The 20,344-nt window shown below is 40.3% G+C and overlaps 2 protein-coding genes and 1 long non-coding RNA gene across 13 annotated transcripts in view; 2 read left to right on the top strand and 1 right to left on the bottom strand.

Moving 5' to 3' along the window:
• Positions 1-7,698, top strand: part of ATG7 (autophagy related 7) — a 72,414-nt gene extending 64,716 nt beyond the window's left edge. For 2 of the 3 annotated variants that reach the window (XM_015874778.2, XM_015874779.3), the window contains exon 19: positions 2,108-7,698. In XM_015874778.2, the coding sequence (XP_015730264.2) occupies positions 2,108-2,140 (33 nt within the window). In that variant the 3' untranslated portion in view covers positions 2,141-7,698. The remainder of the gene's footprint in view (positions 1-2,107) is intronic. The other variant, XM_015874782.2, reaches the window with a different exon arrangement.
• Positions 7,699-8,725: 1,027 nt separating this feature from the next.
• Positions 8,726-15,956, top strand: LOC146758377 (uncharacterized). The gene is made up of 4 exons (XR_014934854.1): positions 8,726-8,881; positions 13,382-13,538; positions 14,148-14,268; positions 15,858-15,956. It is a non-coding gene; the product is annotated as an uncharacterized LOC146758377 (long non-coding RNA).
• A 661-nt stretch (positions 15,957-16,617) lies between these two features.
• Positions 16,618-20,344, bottom strand: part of VGLL4 (vestigial like family member 4) — a 69,895-nt gene continuing 66,168 nt past the window's right edge. For all 9 annotated transcript variants that reach the window (XM_085516967.1, XM_015874787.3, XM_015874785.3 and 6 more), the window contains one exon: positions 16,618-19,581. In XM_085516967.1, the coding sequence (XP_085373093.1) occupies positions 19,313-19,581 (269 nt within the window). In that variant the 3' untranslated portion in view covers positions 16,618-19,312. The remainder of the gene's footprint in view (positions 19,582-20,344) is intronic.

The following is a 20,344-nucleotide window of genomic DNA, read 5'->3' as shown; positions in this document are numbered from 1 at the left end:
CGAACAGTTGAATTAATGTACAGAGTTTTTTCCCCGTTCTTCCTATGATGTAAGATAATTATACTTGTCATTTTAAGAAAACTACTTCTGGAATTATTTTATCCTGAATAGACATAATTTGCATCTGACATTTAGGAACCTCTACGAAGAAGTTCAGATATGAAAACATGTGCTTGAAAAAAGCAGGTGCTTTGAGGTAGTCTGTCCAGGCTATTTATTTATTTATATAAGGGGTTGGATGGAGGTTGACTTTGACAGCTGGTTTATTATCTTCCTATTTTATGACTTCTCCTGTCATCACATGTAGCTGCATTTAGATTGACTAACCCAGGTGTGCTGTAGGACAGAAGAGAAGTGAAAACAAAATCCGAATTCGTGGCTTGAATTGGGGAATCAGATTCTTGGCACTACACTCATTTTAAACGTTATCTTTCATTGCTTTCTGTAATTCACCATTTCTGTTCTGCAGAAATTTCACTGTTTTGAAGTAACAGCCAAAATTTGCATAGCCATGTAGTCTCCTTATGATCCTGCTGTTATTAGTAATGCTGTATTTCAGGGGTCTTAGTTTTTCAATGTCCATGACTAGCTTATATTATTCAGGTAGCAGAATACATTTCATGGGTAAGGCTTCTCCCACAGCCCTGCATTACCTAGGAGGCACTGTTGGCTGTGCTGTGTGCTGGAGCTCAGGAGCTGAGCTTGGACTGTACGTCTTCAAGTTGTTAGAGGCCCTCACAAGAGTCCTTAGTATTAAGGACAAAAAAACATCAACAAACTGGCGTTCTTCCCCTTGGTTTCAACCAAGAGAAATGACTGTGTAGTCAGAACTGCTCTTTGTGCCTTATGGACTGTTGCAGTAATGCAGGCATTGCACATGACGTGCGTTGAGCCAAAAGGCTTTCTGAGCTTTATAGAAACTATGGAACAGCAAGAGAGTTTCAGGATGGAAGTATTTTCATATCACAAAATTACTCATGTCACTGGCACCCTTACCAGCCTTTCTTAGTGAAAAACAAACAAACCAGCGAGTACTTGCCTTCTCACCCACACTGTTCAGATCAGAACTGATGATGGGAAAGCACAGAGCAGAGAAGCTGGCACTGCTCCCAGTGCATCTGCTTAGTAGATAAAGACTTTTAGGGATCTCAGTCCGCTTTTTTTTCACTTTTGCCTTTGTTTCACCTCATGGTATTTATTAAAGTATTTATTGCCTTTCTTGGGGAGTGATTTTGAGAGTTAAAATATATGGGATTTGTTTTCAAAAATTAGGCTCAACAAAGATGGACTATCAGTCTGAACTTTGAATTTCTTACTTATTGCCAGTTTGAATCATACCATAAACACTATTTAAAGATTTTGTTTTTCATATTTCTTTTCCACATCCTTGACCCTGACTGGTAAGCTGGACATTTGTGTTTGCCTTGGCAAGCTGCGAGCTGCTCATCTAGGGCAGGATGAAAACTCTTTTTTCCTTTTGTAAACAAACTGTTCCTTCAGTATTTTCCATAAGGATTTACACCACCATTTTGCAACGCTTCTAGGAATTGAGAAAATCCTGCCATTCAGAGTTTTCATTTTATGGTTTGTAACATTGCAGAAAAGTATTTGAGCAATTGCTTTCTGGGGTTGGATTTTAAGAGTTTTTTTCAGAATGTTTTCAAATTCCAGAAACATTACATTTTGTTTTATTAAAATTATAGTTATTTTTTTCTGTTATTCAATATTGCTGTGTTGAACTCAGAATTTTTTAGAAGGATTTGAAAGATACTGAAGGAATATCTTCCTATTGGTGGCAGGTTTTGCTGGCAGAGGTCATTCTTTCTGTTCAAGTGATCAGAACCAAGTAGTTCAGATCCAGATCTAGCTCAGAGCTTTGTATCCATGTCCTTCCTGATCACAGGCTACTGCAAGCCTTTACCAAGCAGAAGGAGAATATTTGCCATGAACTAAACCTCCAAAAAATCTTTAAGAACATTGGTTCTAGTCAGTAGTCCATAAATGTTATTTACTCTTTCTTTTAAATAGTAATACTTGTTTTATAAAGGTATATTAAAAGTGTATTTGAACTCCACAAACTAAAATTACACTTCCTTTTTTGTTGCAGATCTGGGACATGAGCGATGATGAAACAGTCTGAAAATCAGCTGAATAAGGTGGAAGATGACCTACTTTGAATTGCATTGGCTGCCAAATCTGTTACTCGACAAGTTAATGATTGCTTACCCATTCTGACTGCAATGAATATGGACAATTGTAAACCACATACTGGCATGAATATCTTCACTGTAAAAGCAGTATTTTCTGGATAGAACTCTTCATATTTTCATTTTTATTATGTAAATAACAAAAGTAATGTGATTATGTTTAGATATTATTCCTTTTTTTTTTTTTCCTTCATCCATTTTCTTAATAAGACATATATAACATTTGCTGCTTTAGTAAACTTTGCTATTTCATTTGTTCCATCTTTTAATTTTGCTTGTCAGCAGACATGTCTAAGCAGCATGTCTGAATGTTTTTTCTTCATCTTTCCAACACTTGGGCACCTTTAATTGGAGTTTGTTATTAAGATTGAGAATATTCTGTTGGGAAATAAACTGCATCTTTATTTACAGAGGAGCAGGAGTAGGTTAAAAACCTACACTTGCAGTGTATTTCACATTGCTTTCTATTGCAAAGTAAATATTTATAGTGCAATTTGATTCCCTTTTCTTTATTGTAGTAGATTGTCATTACCTGTGTCAACAGAGAAGTTATTCTCTGTAAAGATTTCATTATTTCATACTATGGAAGAAATGTGGTTTGACTTATACAGGAAAGACTAAAATGGATCTGTATCATACTTATGCTTCTCTGAAGTTTAGAGAATGTTTTATTATGTAGTAAAAATTGCTTTCAGGATGAATCATTGATTCATTAAAAACTTGTAGTTAAATGTATTACTACAATAAGACATTGATTTTCTAACTGTGCCAGACATCTTTACAGGTGTTAAACAACAATTCTGGTCTTCATTTTGGCTGGAGTTTATTTCAGTTTCTGCAGCATCAGGAATGTCTTCAGATATTGTGGCTGATACTGTGAGAATCTTTGATGGGTTCTCAAGAATTTGTAAGAATGAATTTGTAAAATATCAAAGTAACTTACTACAAAACTGAAAGCCAATCTATTGGGTTTTATCTTGCAATAGGATTTAGAAGTATAATTGAAATTCATTTTAAGGCTTTATATTGTGGAGACTGTGGACTAACTTGCTCAGAAAAGAAGGCAGAACTGCTTTATGAGGCAAATGGTCTTTATTTCTATTATACATTATGAAAATTAATTGACCATCTAGTCAATCCAATTAATTTAGCTTGGTTTATGTCCTTTAACACAAGCTCTGAATATCTGGTGCAGATAATTTCACAGCTTCTGTCTTAGGCCACATCAGAGGATGTTCTGTCAAATTCACCAACAAAACAAGGACATCTGCAGCTCCTATATTCCCATGATAAAGGAAGACTCACAGAAACATGTTGAGGTTATCATTAGTTGTTACATGTATTTCTTTTTGTGATCACTAAAGTAGCTTTGAGCTCTAATGTCCTGTTTACCTAACTTCATTGTAATATATATATATATATACATATATATATATATCTGAATTAAATATATTTTTGATAGGAAACTGATCTTTTGGTGGTCAGGTAGTGATCAGTAAGATTGATAACATGTGATATGCATATTTAAGTAGTTGATCAACATACAGAATTACCTATGAGCTGTACGATTGGCATTCTGTAGTTCTGAAATCATGTATTGGTACTGGGTAGTTAAAAGGGAAAGACCTGCGTTTTTATCTTTTGGAATTGCTGAGTGTAAAAGTCTTAACTGCAGTCTTTGATTACCTGAAACTTTAAAACTGGACATCTTTCTAAGAATCTGATAAACATTAATAGTTACTTTAAATATCTAAAACTTTGATTACCTGTTAAAGTTACTTTCAATTTAAAGATGCAGTGTATCTGTTTAATTGCGACAGTATGCAAGATCTAAAGGTTTGGAATTCAGGGTTAATATGATGTTTCCTTACCTCTCTAACTTCAGTAACATGCAGTTCTGAGGCTGAGCTGCTTGTTGTACATATGCTCCCCAGATGTCCCTGATGTTCTGAAGCACTTCAGTGTGTCTCGGAATAACTTCCGTTGTCTAACTTGAATGTTGCCTTCTTCCCCCTTGTGGAACAAAATGGTTCTTATTCTGTTTTTATTCAATTTCTAGGCATTAATTGAGTGAGAAATCATAAGAATAAATAGAAATGAATTGCTGTTAACATTTCCATTACTGATCAAGTTCAAATAACATTATCAGATAAGCACATTTATTCACTGGCCTGTAGGTATTTAACGGAAGGTTTTTGGCACTGCCCTTTCAACTCATAGAATTGTTTTGGATATTCTTTGACAACACTGTCAGTGCTCCCAGCAACTGTTTGTCTGAGCTTCACGTACCAAGTGTATTTTAGTCTGTTTAGTCAGGCCAGGCCTCATCTGCAGTTGTACCTTCTTACAGGCACTTCCTTCAATTTGGGAATAGAAAGGGGCTGTCAAGATTTCTGAACGAGTTTCCTGGCTGGCAGGGAGTATACACTGTGTTAGCATTTGCTATAGAAGTCTAAATGCCTGCTCCAACTTGCTTTTTGAATAGATACTTAGATAGGATGTTGATATGAAGTACAATGGACTTTGCCTCTGTAACTGAAGGTCACATGCATAGAGTGTTTTACTGCTGCAGATAAAAAGTATGATTTTTTATTCAGTCATTCCGTTTAACTTCCCTGCTGTCCCATGCAGTTACTTTCTGCTGTTCTTCAGCAGCCTCGGAGCACCCAGTAATTCAGGCTTATTTGTTTTTCAGCATCAGACACTTGATTTTTGTATGATCTCACCAGAATAATTCCTTTTTCTTTTTTTTTTTCCTAATTTATTTGTGAAATGATTTTATCCACTACATAGAAAACAAACAGGAGGCGTTATTCTTTCTCACAGAGGAGGCCACTAATGTTTTCCTCACTTGGTTTTTTGGTGTAGTGCTTGTACTCTTAAAAACCTTCAGTTTGGCGTCCCTGCCGAGATGAGGCAGTGCTGAAGGAGGTTGGTGCATTTGAAATGAAAGCTGGCTTCTCATTTCTGGAATAATTCTACTTGCTAAATCAAACCAGTGTGGGCTAAAACTATGTGGAGAAATGCTGCTGAAATTGTTTCCATGTCTTGTCAAACATGGACCTGGAAGAACTGATGGGCACTGAAGGCTCCAAGTCTTCCTTGTCTTCTCTGAGTGTCTTTGGACCTCTGGTATTTGACAGCCAGGAAATCACTGTCTTCTTCCCACATCCTCCCAACCCCTGTGAATATCTCCTCCCCAGTCTTCCCCTCCCGGGTAGCAGAGGATGTGGATGGACAAGCAAATTAATTTCTAGTCACAGATTTCTTTGCAGTTTGTGTGAGAGTGAGAGAAAATCCGTAAAGCAGTTGTGATTTTGCTTGAGGGTTTTGCTTTGTCTTTAAATGTCTCTGTTTTCATTTCACGCTTGGAAGTCTGACTTTCATACAGCATTTCTGTAGGTGTTCCCACTTCCTCAGGAACCTGTGACTCAGGCAGCGTATAAATGAAATGACATCACTGGCAACTTTTGTTTGAATTGCCTATTTCCTAAATAGGGACTGTTGTGGGTTTTTTTTTTTTTTTCTTTTAATACTTGCATCATTGTTTTCTGTTTTGTTTTGTTTTATGAGAGAGGAAGGGGAAATGGGGGGGTTTTGATTGTCTAGGGCTATTACAAGTAACCAACTGAATGTGTTTTATCCTTCTGAATTGAAATCAACAGTGCTGAAGTTTACTTAAAGCAGGAGATTAGCATTTCTACGCATAGTATTTTATGAATGAAATCTTTGTAATTACTGTGTTAGCAGAGCTTCTGTTGGTAAAAAGCATTCTCAATTTACTGCTGATGTGCTGAGAGAGGGATAGGGGGCAAACAAGCAAAACCTGAGCATATTTCCCAAGTATTGTTTTGGAAGTAATGCAAACAAAGGAGCTGTTTTTGTACTACTGGTTAAGCTTCCATTTTAAGGACCTCCCTTGCTGCTCCCTCACTACTGTGTACGCTACAGGAGACTCTTGGTATGTTTCAGGCTTTCCTTCCCTGCAACAGATATTTTTCAATGATATCACTCTATAAATATGTAGTTAAAATGTGAAGACCTGGAGGAAAATGTACTTGTTAGCAGAGTGTCTCTGAAGCAGGCAGCAGTGTTGGATATAGCAGGCGTGGTACAGGGAAACCTTCAGCAGCTGTGTTTCTTCTTTGGACAAAATTCCCCATGACGTCACTTCAGGAGTTGGCTGTTAAACCGTGAAGAGTAATGTCAGGAATTATTGTCATCAGAGGAACGTGAAGAGTTGGATGTCTGTCTAGATCATTTATTCATAGTGCTGCGGGACAGGCTATAAAAGCATTGCATTCATTTATTATTGTCATGTGCAAAGGATCACTGTCCTTTTGTTTAAATAGCAACAGCTTTGGGACTTCATGAGACATGAATGTAACAGAACATTAAAAGCACAGCAGAGTCCTTTTGGCTATGCTTTGATTTTATCAGTTCTTACCAAGTGGACAGTCACTTTGTGGTTGTGCCTTAAGGGAAAACTGAGATAAGGTCTGTGTATTTGGGGAGGTGGAGTCAGTGGCTACTACCATAGGTTGTGGTTTTCCTTCTGACTGTGTGAGTTCAAGTCAAACTTCAGCATAATTAAGAGCCACATCATTAAAGTTATTGCACTAAAGGAAAGCACTAAACCAAAGACCTGGGAGGGGAGATAAGGGAGATGGGGGGGTGAAGGATGAGTTTTGTTTTTTTCTTAGTAATATAGATGGCCTGGTAATTTCTTGTGGGTTTTTTTTGTGTGTGTATGTACATGAGCTTTTTTCCTTCTTTACTTAATATTTCAGCCTTCCTTCCCAAAGTTTCTGTTCAGCCTCCTTTGCCCCCTTTATATTCTAAATGACCTTTGTGCAGGCATCCTGTATGCTACTAATGAAAACTCTTACTGAAGTTCCACCCGATGTCTATTGGAGCAATGATTACATGTTATTATTGATACTAAGTCAGAAACGCTTTGAGATGATAGATGCTCTAAATGTAACAGCATTCCAGTTATTTGGTCACATAGACAAAAAACTATACCTATTTTTTCCCCACTTTAATTAAAGTATTTACTGTTGAATGTCTCTTGCTTGCCAAATTAGGTAGTAGTTGTGGTTTTATCTGCTGCAGTAGTTTGGAATGAGTGAGCTATGCATACCCTGCCTTGTGACCCACGCAGGGTAGGAGCTGATGTATGGAACAATGTTGGACCAACATTTGAGTTAACTAGGCAATAGAACAGCAGGTGAGTAACAGATCATACAGGTAGATCTCTAACATTGTCTATGAATGCCTTTTAATTTAATCAGTTTGGTCATGGAGTTGGTGAAGTTCATTTGTCTCCATTTTTGGATGCCCAGAGCCAGACATCAGTGATGTCTTAAACTGGGTTGCAGAATTCTGAAGGGATTTCCCATGTAAAGGTAACCTTTCACTATTAAGCATGTATTTTGAAAATTTTATGTGTGTAGAGGAGAAATAAATAAACCAGTTGCTAACTTTTAAATGACTGCTCTGTCAGTTTTATTCTTTCTTGTGTAGATACTCTAAAAAAGGTGTTTACCAGAGCAAACATAATGTTTTGTGTAGCAACTAAAACATTGAGGAGTTGCAGTAGAATGTTTTTATTCTTGTGTAAAAGAAGAAAGGAAAAGGAAAAGGAAAAGGAAAAGGAAAAGGAAAAGGAAAAGGAAAAGGAAGAAGTAGCTGGGTGCGCTTTTTACAAATGAGTTTCTGGTTTTGAGGCCTGTGTTTTTTGTTGCTGGTCTGACTGCTAGAAGCTTTAACTGGCTGTTTTGCAGCAAGTGCATTCTGTTCGCAAATGGAATCAAATCCACATTATGCCTTGGTTGTTAGCATAGTTGGAAAGCAGAGTAACATAAATTAGCAATCCAGGCTAAGAGTGGTTAGAAATAACATCTGTTCTGTTTTCCTAGCTCTGCACTCCCATTTTAAGTTTCTGTGCCCTAGAATTAGAGGTTTGGGTTCTTTTGCAAAAGGAAGGTGCGGGTTGACTTTGGTAATGGAACAGAAGAATTAAGGAGCAAGAATAAGTTGTGAAATGGAAGACTGAGGTAAGAATTAAACCTGTTCTTTTTTATTATTATTTTCTGTTTTAACAAACATTTCTTGTTGAGTTTTGATCATTTATTTAGTGGAGAGGGAAACATTTTCATACATTTTCTGGGTGAAATACAGAGAACAACCATTCATGAACCAAGGACAAGGTGTGAGTAAGTAACCATCAACTGCAGACGGTTGGGCTGCCTCATGGTGTTAATGACATGTTTGCATTTTGCTAAATTTTCAGTGTAGACATTGGCTCTTTTCCCCAGATAGGCTTTTCACAAGTGAAGTTCAAAATATATCAAGCCTTACATATAAAATCACTTACTTCACAGAAGAGCAAATAAACTGAAATCCTTTGAGGTGGTTCCCCACTGCCCCACATCTCTGTTGTAATGAAGCTCCATGCATTCTTTTTGTCCTACTGTGTTAATATTTCCTTTTCCTCCCCTGTTTCCATTGTAGCTGGGAGATAGGAAGGGCAGAAGAAAAGCACAAGTGCCAGAAGAAGAGGAACCTGGAGGAGAGCCAGGAAACAGAGCTATAAAAAGATTTGCTATCTGTTTGAGGCTTTAGGAGCAATGGATCAAGGATGACCCAGTTTAGGAGCTTTCCCATCAGAGGTATTGTCATTGGCTTTGAGTAATTTACATTCCTCCCAAGAGTTTTAGTTCATTTTCTGGTCAGGGCCTGTCTATCGGAAATTCTCTAGGGGCTTAGCATCAATTTTCATCTATTTTGGGGCTTCCCCTTGGGTTGCACTAACTATAAGGTTTCAAAGATTTACAAGGAGCACAGGTTGGGCAGTCGTTTCTCTTTTGCTCTGTTACAAAAATGAAGTGCTACTTAAAAGTACCCTGGTTTTTCTAGAACTCTCAGGGACATTCTTAATTTGTGCCTTAAGATGTGCTCTAGAAAACTGCTTCCTAATACCCTAACAAAGGGTCTTTATGTCTGAAAGCTTCGTTTTACGATCCCACACCTTAATAAATGCTCCGTATGCTCTCTAAACACCATCCTATGTGGAAACTTTTGAAGTGTTTTGGTTTGAGGTTGTAGTGAGGCTCATTCACACGTCAGGCTTGCTAAGCTAAGCAGTGGAATTTTCCCAAGGAGAGAATCTCTACTTTTCGTCAGTCTGACAGGTTGGGTAGATGGGAGTTTTCTCAGCTCTCAAAATGTTGTTGCTGGTCTCCCAACCCTATTTCTGTTTCTGTTTTGTTTTTCCTGGGTGTGGGGCAGGGAAATTGTAGGAGGGTGATTTTTATATTCCTTCAAGTCCCGGGAATCTCTTTAATTTAAAAATGAACACATCTGTTTTGTGAGTGTGTAGAAAGACTTCAAAAGGTGGAACTGAATGGCTCAAGAATGGAATTAACTCCAAATGCATTTACTTATAATATCCTGATTTTTACTTTAATTTTACTTTTAACTGAAGTGTCCTCCCATGCAGTGATTTCAGTAAGTCCTATGAATAAATAACACAGTTGTGGTGAGATATCAGTGTTACTACATTACAGTTTCTCACTTAAGTTACATCCAAAGTAACTGCATGGCAAGAATGCTTTGTAGTCACTGAAATACCCGGATATTGCTCCGTTTGTTGTGCCTTGGTATCTGTGCAGGACAAACACCCCACAAAACAACTGAGATTTGTACAAGTAATACAAAAGCAATTATCTACCTGTATCTTTTCCTTTAATGTGTTAAAATAGAAAGCCATTTTTGTAACTGCTGTGGAGTAGTGTAAAGAAGTCCTGAAGTTTAAATCCTGCCAATTCTCTATAAGTAAGATCACATATTTGCTGATGTTTTATATTCCAAATGTTGAATTCTGCCAGCTAATCAAATTGGATACACTCGTTTTCTTTCTGGAGCTCTGGAGATCAGCACTCTGTGTATAGAGTGCTATTAATAGCCCACAGGAAGAAATTCTTATTTTATGGTTTAAAAAAGTCAGTTCAAAGAACTGCCTGCAGTGTCTGACTTTGAAGCCTTGGGCAGATTTTATATTCATGGTCATTGGCAAGTTAATATGGCTATTGTTGTAGATACCTATCTGTACCAGCCAGAAGAGCTGTATGTGGAAGGGAGTCCAGGGCCCCACCTGGGAGCTGTGCTTTCCCTGTTAGTGGAGTCAAGAGAAGCACAAGGTAGAATACACAAAGAGAGTGAGACAGTGGATTGATATGTGAGCTACAGTTACCTGTGCTGGTAGAATTACCTCTTTTCCTAGTGGAAAATGCATAAACTTTGCTCATCCTTGCCAAAGAAAGACAGAATGTTGAGAAGATGGGATCTGTCATTAAACAGCTGTTCAAAGGAACAAACCCTTCTTATAGAAAAAAAAGGAGCATATTTTCTTTCTTTCATTAGCTTCTCTTTCTCTAATGATGTATTGGGGTGGATGTGCTATTGACTTTAATCGGCCTTTGCCCAGGCATTTCCTGTGAGAATTGGTAGGACCAAAGCTGCCTCCAGAGTTCAGCTACAACAGGGCAGAGCAGGAGAATCCCACTCCTCTTTCCTGTATTTCCAGGCAGAAATTGTTTATTTGTCAGATTAATCTCTAAAGTTACAGACATGTCAGCAAAGTCACCCCTTGATTTATTACTGCTGATTTTGCATCATCCTGAAAGGTCACAGCCTGACTCACAGGGTGCGTTTGTGAGGCTGGAAACAACAAAAGCGGCGCTGCTTGTTGTGAGAAGAACCCATGGACGTTTTCAGGAGAGCCCCAGAACCTCGCCATGTTCCATGTGGGGATGGTTCTGCATGGCTGGTTTTGTTCTATTATTGTTTTCTTGTTCCAACAAATCAACGTCTGTAAACTGCATCACACTGCGTGCTGTGGGCAGTGCCAGAGGGGAGTGAATTTCTGACATGGCAGAGGAGTGGTTCAGAATGAAGGCATCTGAAATAGCATCTTTTAGATGACTGCAGTGCAGTCTTTAAAACTGGACGCTCGTTTGACATTTCTGTGGTTGATTATTCTGAACCCTGTTCTTAGCCTATATTCAGACAGCCACATCTGTATTACAGCAAAGGAAACTGCATGCTCTTCTGTGTTATTTTCCCCTGGACTATTCTGCTTTCTTGGTTTATGGGGAAGGTTTCCTCAAAGCAAAAGGGAAATTATGTATTTGAGTGTGTTGAAGGGCTCTGCTGGGGAATCTCCTGCCAGCAATGGGCGACCAGTGGCTGCTGAGTGTGCTGGCTTTGATGCTGAGCAGTGATGCTGGTGGCTGCTCCTGTGCCAGGAGATGATAAAAGTCCTACTTTACGTTTTCTTAGCTCTGTAGTTCTACTACTCTGGTTTTGTTTTCAAATTCAGTCTTTTAATGTCAGTGTATAAACAGAATAACAAGCCCCAGCAGCAAGAACAAGGAGCCCTTTTGGAAGGAAAAGGAAAAGGAAAAAGGCCCTTGCTTTAATCTCCAAGCATTGTTTGCTCTTTCCATTCTTCCCATCCTCACTGCTCGCTGTGCGCTCTGCCCACCGCCTCCGCTCCACCCCCACAGGAAGAAACGAGCAGTTTTGGATACTGCAGAGGATCGGTGGAGAACAAAGGTTTGACTTCAGGCTGAGAACTTTTTGACCACTCACTTAAAGCTTTTTCTTTTCTTTTTCTCAGAAAGCCAAAACCCTGTTTTTTTATATACTTTCTTTTAACGAATGAGAAGGATTAGAACTGGAATAGTTTCTCGTTGGTGTGTTTTAAATGTAACGCACAAACTGTATGTTGTTAACCCCTTATCTTAACGTCTCAGGAAGCAGGAGATTGGAGCTTTGTGTTTTCCTGCTTTAGAAAACGTGTCATTGATTCCACCTTGAATAGCAGGACACTATCAGCAGGACTCTGCTTGCACAGTATTTGCTCGAACTGAGTAAACAGTTTAAAGATAAGCAGCTTTTTGACTATTAGATGTAGCAGGCGCGTGGCTGACACAGCTTCATGCTGGCAGATGCCTTTGTAACAGAGCACACAGATGTTCTCCTTGACATTAAAAAAAAACCTGCTGCTTAGCGAAATAAGATGTAAAATTAGAAGGAAGGGTGCAGCAGCAAATGGTGTAACTGGTTACCCTACCCAGCAATAGGGCTGCCTCATGTCAGTGTAACCAAGTGTGTTCTTACTGGTACTCGGTCACTGCTTTGTCATTATTTAAAAATAGCCTATGGAAAAAGAAAGAAATTCTCCTTTTCTGCCTCTGTTACAATATAAATGGCTGCTAATCTGAATATCCATGTCTGGCTAATTCTGTGCCAACCATTTTTAGCAGGGAGCCACGTCGGTCAGATGTAAATGCTGAAGTGGTCCCCCAGTTCGCAGCTGTAAAAACTCCTAAGAGAGCGTTCTGCTGTCTCATGAACTGGGCTCCTTTGTGATTTCCTTTGTCACAAAGGAAAATATGAGAAATCCGTATTTAATGTTTCTTATAGATGCTGCTGTCACACGGATGGAGGCCGCCTGCACTGCAGTGTCCTCTGCTTCTGGCAGCAGAGTACAGAGCACATGGGAGGAGTTTGGACTGCAAATAGCTGGGCACTCCGGCACCGTGCCCTGGGCATCTCTTCAGGGTGTGTGTCCTGCTCTCAGCCAGCAGCAGATTAGCTGGAAAGCTGCTGCTCTTCTTTCCTTTAGAATGAGTGTTGTCCACATTAAGCACAAAGCTTGTAAAGAGGCCTCAACAAGAGACCAAAAGCATCATCCCAGGTGGGGGTGTTTCCCTGTCACAGCCCAGGGCAGCCTGCAGAATCAGCCTGCAGGGGTCCCAGCCTGGCACCAGCAGAAGTGTTGGGGGGCTGCTCTGCCTTTCTATACTGGTGAGATGACCACGTTTGCCAAGAATTAAACATTTCTGTAAGTGATAATGCAACCTGATATCAAACCAATCCATGGGCGAACACAAAGTCACTGTTTCTGCACTGGCTGTTCTACACTGGGCCTACCCTTTTGCACCTTCCTTTCAGCCTGTGCTGAGTTATTGTGAGACCTGAGTTTGCTGTAAACTGTTAAATGTTTCGGGGGAAACCTCAGATTAGAGCAGTGGAGAAAGGAGGGATGTCAGCGGCTTCAGATCCAGGACGACCAGATCTGCTGCTCTTTGTTTTTTCTACAGCAATGGACGGTAGTTGGGCAGGATTAAGCCTGAATACACTAAGGAAATTCGCTGCAACCAAGAGGCTGAAGGATGAGCAGCAGTGGGCAGGACTGTACTGAGATGAATCTGGAACTGGACTGATGCTCGTGGGACTGAGGCTACAATCCTTACAGAGGTAAGTCGTACAGATCCAGTTTTGCTGACTCCCTGGAACTTAGTCCTCCTCCATCATTAAAGTTCAGATAATTGAGTCTCTTTTCATTCAGGGCTTGTGCCCTGCTGAAAACACGTGCATTAAATGTCACTGTTGGTGTGTAGCACCACCCCTGTGAGCCTCCCAGCACCTCTCCCACAGGAGCAGAGCATACTGCACTGAGTGTGTGTTTGCAGCATCACTCCCCTTGTGCTGCCGGTGTCGTTGCCTTGTGAGGTGTCAGGAGAGGAGAGCACCGAGTGAAACCAGGACAGCTTTGCCTGAAGAACAAGGCAGCTGCTGTGGAGCTGACACATAGTTTCAAAATAAGCAAGTAAAGTACTTACCTTGACTGTCTTATCTCCAAGAAAAGCACTTGGGAATAGTTGTTCCTCAGAGAGGGGCAGAACGTTCCCATCACTGGAGAGGTTAAAAAGTTCTGTTATTATATTGGTGTGTTTTCTGGTGCAGGCCTTTAAGGGATAAAGTGTGCTTCAACCCATAATACGGTCCAGCTTTGCAGTAATTTTGTCTGCTATGGAAAATGAGATGGGGACATCCTTATGATGCTTGGATCTGTATCTGTGCCAGATGAAACGGGAGCTTCCGTGTATCAGGAAGATGCAGACAAGTTTCTTATTTCACCGTTCCTCAAGAAGGATCTAAAGATAGTGGTGAATGCTCTCAGCCAAGCAGCAGCGTGCCAGCTCTGGTGAGTAGAGCTCTTACACAGCATTTAAAATACTCCTCATCCTTTTGGCCAGGATCACATTAAGCAACGTTACATGTTGGTATGGTGTTTGGATACTGGAGACATCTTCATTCACGTGGCCATTGTGGCTCATCTGTTTTATAATGTAAGCAGTTGTTACAACGTGTGCAGTGGGTTCTAACCTGGCTGTTGCCCAGAGGCTTCTGAGAGAGCCTGAAAAACAATTTTGCATCTTTTCTCTCTTGACTGATTTGGCTTCTTAGGAACAGCTGGATTTGTTCCCACTCTTAGCGGTCCCCCGCACCCCTCTGCGAGCATTCAGCCCAGCTGCAATGGCAGTTCAGCTGCTTAGGAAGCAGCTTCTGAACTGGTGATTACAGCTCCAAGCACAGCGATGAACTGGTTACAATTTTGAGTTTTGTGCATGTGCCAGTTTTAAAGTCGAGCAGTTCAGTTACACTGCGTAGCAGCGGAGCTGCTTTATGAGCAGCTGAGCAGTTGCAGCAGTTCCCCGCTGAGCTCCCTGCAGCAGTGGCAGGAGTCTCTTCATCCATCTGACTCCAATCTGCCCGTATTCCGCACAAACCATGCAGGGATCAGCACTTGAGCTCGGTACTGTTTTTAAACTCCATTTGCTGCTTCACTTGTTCTTGGTTGTAAAAGAATAAACGTTCTGGTAGGTCCTTTCTGCCCTGCTGGCTAAGCACAATCTGCTGGATAGGCTCAGCTGTCATTTTCCAGTGACTGTTAGCACAGGTTTGTCAAGACAAGTTATACACACCTCTTTTACTGTTGTTGTGTCAAGCTATCCTTATCAATTGACTCTCATTTTCACAGCTAAGGCAGCTTGAGATGCATAGAAATTGTATTCCAGAAAGGTGACTGACCGAACTATATGGAAAGATCTGAGCTCAGTCCCTCGTGTATCTGTTTTGTGAGAGGAAAAGTCTGGATTCAGTTCAGGGCGGCAGCACAGCTGGACGCTGCTTTTCATTTTGCTCACAGAGAAAGATAAGCTGTTCCATATCATACAGGACGTGCTTCATACAAAGCATATATGAACAGACCAGATTTCTGGGCCGTGGAGCTTTGCTTTTGCATCAAATTACTACATGCTACTAATTAGAAAAATAACGTGATAAGGAAATGAATTAATCCGTTTTCCCTTTTGCTGTGTAGAAAATAGAACACACTTAAGCTACTGACCTGAAAGATATCAATGCTGCTTGTCCTGCTTCATGCAGTCCCCAAACTGTTGATGTAGGGATAAGTTCTTTCCTAAAAGGAAACCAGCTCCCTTCAGAACGCAGACTGAGAGGCGTATGAGGCCTGTTGTGGTTGGCCTCTCTCCCAACAACTCTTAACGCGTGTACTTAGGCTTCTTTCCATGGATATTTAGAGGGATGCTTTTTAGATGTGTTAAACTAAACTAATCATTCTTCATGTGTTCTTATGCAATCATCCCCCACTCCCCCAAAGTCATTTAGTTTAACACGGTGTACATCCACACAGTGGCCTGCTTTGCCTTTCAAGCCATTTAGACTTTTTGAATACAACAGACACTTTTTATCTCATCTCGTTATTTTTAGGGGATCCTTTTGGAAATTCAGTGGCACCTCTGCTACATTCAGAGCTGAGGGACCCCTGCCTGATTCACATCGTTCACCTGCACGTTCCCAAAGTCAGGTACGTAGAACGTTTTGCTTTTAAGGTTTGAGAGTCTCTTTTCAAATGAATGATCTTCTACTGAACTGTTGCTTATCCAGATGGGAGTTCATGGCTGTATCTGCATTTACAATACAGCTGTTGGCTTTAGGAAATCATTTCCACTGCTAAGATAAGGCCTGGATTTGAGACAAAACAAAATGAAAGGAAGACGTTGGTCTTTTCACAAACGGTACAGAAACGTTTGACCAGCTGCTGTTCTCTGAACCCTTCAGGAGCTGCTGCTGCTGCTGACCTACACAGGAACATGAGCAGCTACCTCAGCCCTGTAGGGAAAGCACTACTGGGCAACAGTCAAGGACGTGATCAGAGGGAACTGGGCCAGCCGTGCATTCAGTGCCGGAGCTGAGCTCCCACAAGCTGCTGGTATTCCTGTCCATCGCTGCAGAGGCAGCAGCAGGTTCTCTTTGTAACTGCAAGGAGCATTTCTAGGCAGACTCTGTAACTGGGGAGGGATAAAGAATGCAGCCCTCCTTCCATTGAACTGCAGGGCAAAAGGATCCCAAATGAGACGAGTTTCCTTAGGAGAAGAACAGCAGTTTGTTTCTGGTTCCAGCTCACGAAGTACAGAAATCAGTTTAGTTTCTTAGCAGACAATACAGGAGAGGAAGGTCTGTACACAGCTGTGATTTAAGAGCACTTTATTGTTCTTTAAGGCTACTTTTAAGTACAAAAAAAAAAAAAAAAAAAAAAAAAAAAGATGGCCTGCCAACCCTTTTTTTTTTTTTTTTTTTTCCTGCAGGTGAAACAAGGCCACAGAATGACAGAACGGTATCTTACACATTTACACACAGAGGATCTTCCAAATGAACTGTAGTTAACCTGACTCTGTGAAGAAACTTCACCACGTCACAGCGGTGAGTTCAGTTTAGTTTCCTTCCACCTCCCCCCAACCCTTTGGCTTTCATGGCGCTGTCGTCTTTAATACGTGTTTTACTGGACACATCGCATTAAATCTTTATTGCCCTCAAATCCATTTACCTATCTCAGATAAGTAAATGTAACCTTGTAAAACAGCTATTATTGAAAATATTAGCTTTAAAAACATTATTCGTGTTTACAAAGAAATATAGGAGTCACATTTTCCACAGAGTCCATCTACAGTATTAGTATTTTACTGTTATAATGCTCAGTAGCCTGTAGCAGTAACAAACTAGTGGCTATTAATGCTAATGCAGTGTTCTCATAGAATAACTGTGTTCCTGCACTTTTACCGTATTACAGACAAATCTACAACAACAAAAAAGATCAACTTTTTTCTCCAAACAAAACAGAACAAAAAAAAAAATATGAATGATTACAATAAAGGAAAGGGAAAAATTAAATAGCTACATATCATTAACAAATTAATTGTTCCTCAAAAAATACCTACAAATTTCTCTGTACATTCTTTACGCACAGCGTAACGATGGTCTTAAAGTTACCTATATAAAAAAGTGTTTTCAACAATCTTCCTACAGAGAGTAGGGTACTGAATGCCAAAGCAAGGAAGCGTTGACTACCCAGTAAGATGGAAGTGAAATGTGTAAAACTGGGGGCTTGGGGGGGTTGTGTTTTTTTTGTGGGGTTTTTTTTTTTTTTCCTTTTTTTTTATTTAAAAAAAACCTGTTTCAAAGAGAATTGAGCAGCCACCTCTCAACCAAATAAGAGCCCATCTCCACAGATAAGAGCCCATCTCTGCAGATAAGAGCCCATCTCTGCAGCGTCCCACCCTGCACCTCTTCCACGTTAAATAGCTTGACTTGAAAAAAAAACAACAAAGCCAAAAAACCAAACAACACCCGACATAAAGCCACGATGGACCCAATACTGTAACACAGTCCATAATACATCACGTGTAGTTCAACGTCCAACCAGTTCTAACTTTTTACACCGGACCAATCCTTTCAGGTCACCCGGTGTAAAAACGAAGGTCTAGTTGCAACTGTCCTGGGAAGATGGAATGTATGGGGAGAGAAGTTATACGTAACAAGGAGAAGCTTGTACTAGCACAGCTGTGGGATTTATGCCTGCCTCTATTGCCTAATTTCTAGTTAGTAGCTATTAATACAATAAATGCGGTAATACCTGTATAAAGTTTTCTAATGGAGGAATGTATGCTGCAACTTGGCATAGGTTTAGGAATAAGCTTACAACAATTAAAGATCATATTTCACAAACTGTAACAATCTGTTGTCCAGCCAAGATACGCAACGGTAGCAGTTTCTGCAGCTACTCAAAGGTGGATTACACAGACTTAGTTGTAGGAAGCAAGTTCTGCTAAGCAGACGGTGCTGCAGACAGAAACAACGACTCAGCCGTGCGCAAAGCTTTAGCATCCTGTACCACGCATCATTTATTTCTAACCTGCGTCGTTTTGAGGCCTGTCCTGAGGCTGTCCTCTTTTGCTGGCTGCTACTAAAGTGAATATCAAATACAAATATCATAAAGTACAACTGTACCAGCAGTAAGTATATCTAGGATTGTTACTGACAAAAATAAACTAATTCTGAAGAAAAGCTAATAAGTATTATGATTCTTACTGTCTATACATTAATAGATACCAGCTATTTTTCATAAAACATGCATCGTTAAGCACTATGGAACCCTCCAACCTCAGCTCTATTCTAACAAACTGCAGTGTTTAGGAAAAAATGCCCGTGTTCTGTAAATTATGCAGTCCAGTTGCAAGCACTAAAGCACCTGAAATCTAAAGAGAGAAAGACCTATAACCTGTATGAGACTTCCCCTTCCAAAGCTGTTTTGCTTTAAGAAAAATCAAACTGATAGAAATGTCAGCCTTAAACCTTTTCTTTTTTTTTTTCAGCAGTTTGCCCTCAAAATATTAGCATCTTTCCAGAAAGTTGCTATGCAACTTCAGTCCTCCTCCAATAGTGCAAATCATACATGACAGTTCTTTTCAAGTATATACATACAAAATTACTTCACAGAGGGAAAAAAAAAAAAATAATAAAAATAAAAGGTAATGTAAGCAAACCAGACAAATTCTAGTCTCAAGAAGCTGGTAAAAGCAAAAAGCATTTGGGTCAACCAACTACGTGTAATGGCTTCTGTGGATTAGCGTGCGTTTTTTTTTAAGGGGCAGCAGATTTGCATCAGAGGTTTCTTTGGTAATTGAGGCAGGAAAAAGGATGCTACATCATACGAATCTTTATGAAATAGTTCCTGCTATCATCTTTAAGGGCACCCTTTTACAAATAAAAAGTGAGTACACAAAACACGTGTGTTGAAAACTAATCTCCCCTCCCCCAACACTATTGTAAGCACTGTTCCAAGCTCAGTCAAACCATGCAAATTCACAAACGTAACGGTCCTCTCTTCACGAGACTACAGAGGGCGAGTGATTATGATTGACCATGTGGGAGGATGGGGAAGACTGGCCCCGCCGTGAAGCAGACTCGGGACTGCTCGACACTCCGTCCTTCGCAGCTTTAATCTGAAGCCATGTATCCCCAAGTGCTTTGGCAAAGTGGTCATCGACTGATCCTGTGATGGACACAGAGTTTGCCACCGGCTCAGGCTCCTTGTAATTCTTGCCAAGGCTTCGGCGGAAGTGCTCTTCCACCACTGGGTCACAGGCAGTGGTAGCTAGAGAGGGAAACAAGGCAGAAAATGCGTTGTGTCAGTGCAGAATGCTGGCACCCGTTACTGCATGCAGGATCCTTATTTTCTTCCCATTTTCACATTGTGTCAGCATAAAGCGAGAGCTCTTCACATCCTTACAGAACTGGTAATGAATGGAGCGGGACAGATGATGGAAGGATTTAAAATAGAAAAGAAGTGGAACAAAGTATTTTGCCTGTGACCCGCACTGTTTCTTTTCTATAGAATTACAGATTTCCCTTCAGTTAGAACTTCTACATAGCTACAGTTCTCATTCTGCTCTGGGAGAGGGCTTACACAGTGCCACATAGGCTTAAATGGAATTAAAGGTGAGAACAGTTAATTACAATCGGCTCCCAAATCCTCTAATGTCAGCCAGTTGTGCAGAGGACCCTGTTCTACATTACCATGGCATGGACTCTATGCCACAGTTCTTTGTGCTGCAGAACAGATTTTACTGATCCTATAGTAAAGGTGAGGGCTGTGCACAAAGACCTCTTCAATGACAGCTGAGAAAAATTGTTTGAAAACATGACTATTTCCAAACTGCTCCAAACCTGGTATCAATACAGCTGGGTTCCCAATGAAGCAGCCCTTCTAGAAAACCTCTTGACATCTTAGATCTCGTAATTACTGATTTCTTCAGGAACATGAAGTTCAGCCTCCAGGGTTTTACTTCAGCTTCCAATTCCAGATTTCAATAATACAGTTAAAAACAGAATAAGTCCTTCTGGGGCTTTTAGGTCGC

This window comes from Coturnix japonica, chromosome 15, assembly GCF_054131305.1.
Source record: "Coturnix japonica strain WE chromosome 15, WE-NBRP24, whole genome shotgun sequence".
NCBI lineage: Eukaryota > Metazoa > Chordata > Aves > Galliformes > Phasianidae > Coturnix > Coturnix japonica.
Note: the sequence above shows the minus strand (reverse complement) of the source record. Positions and strands in the feature narration are given on the sequence as shown.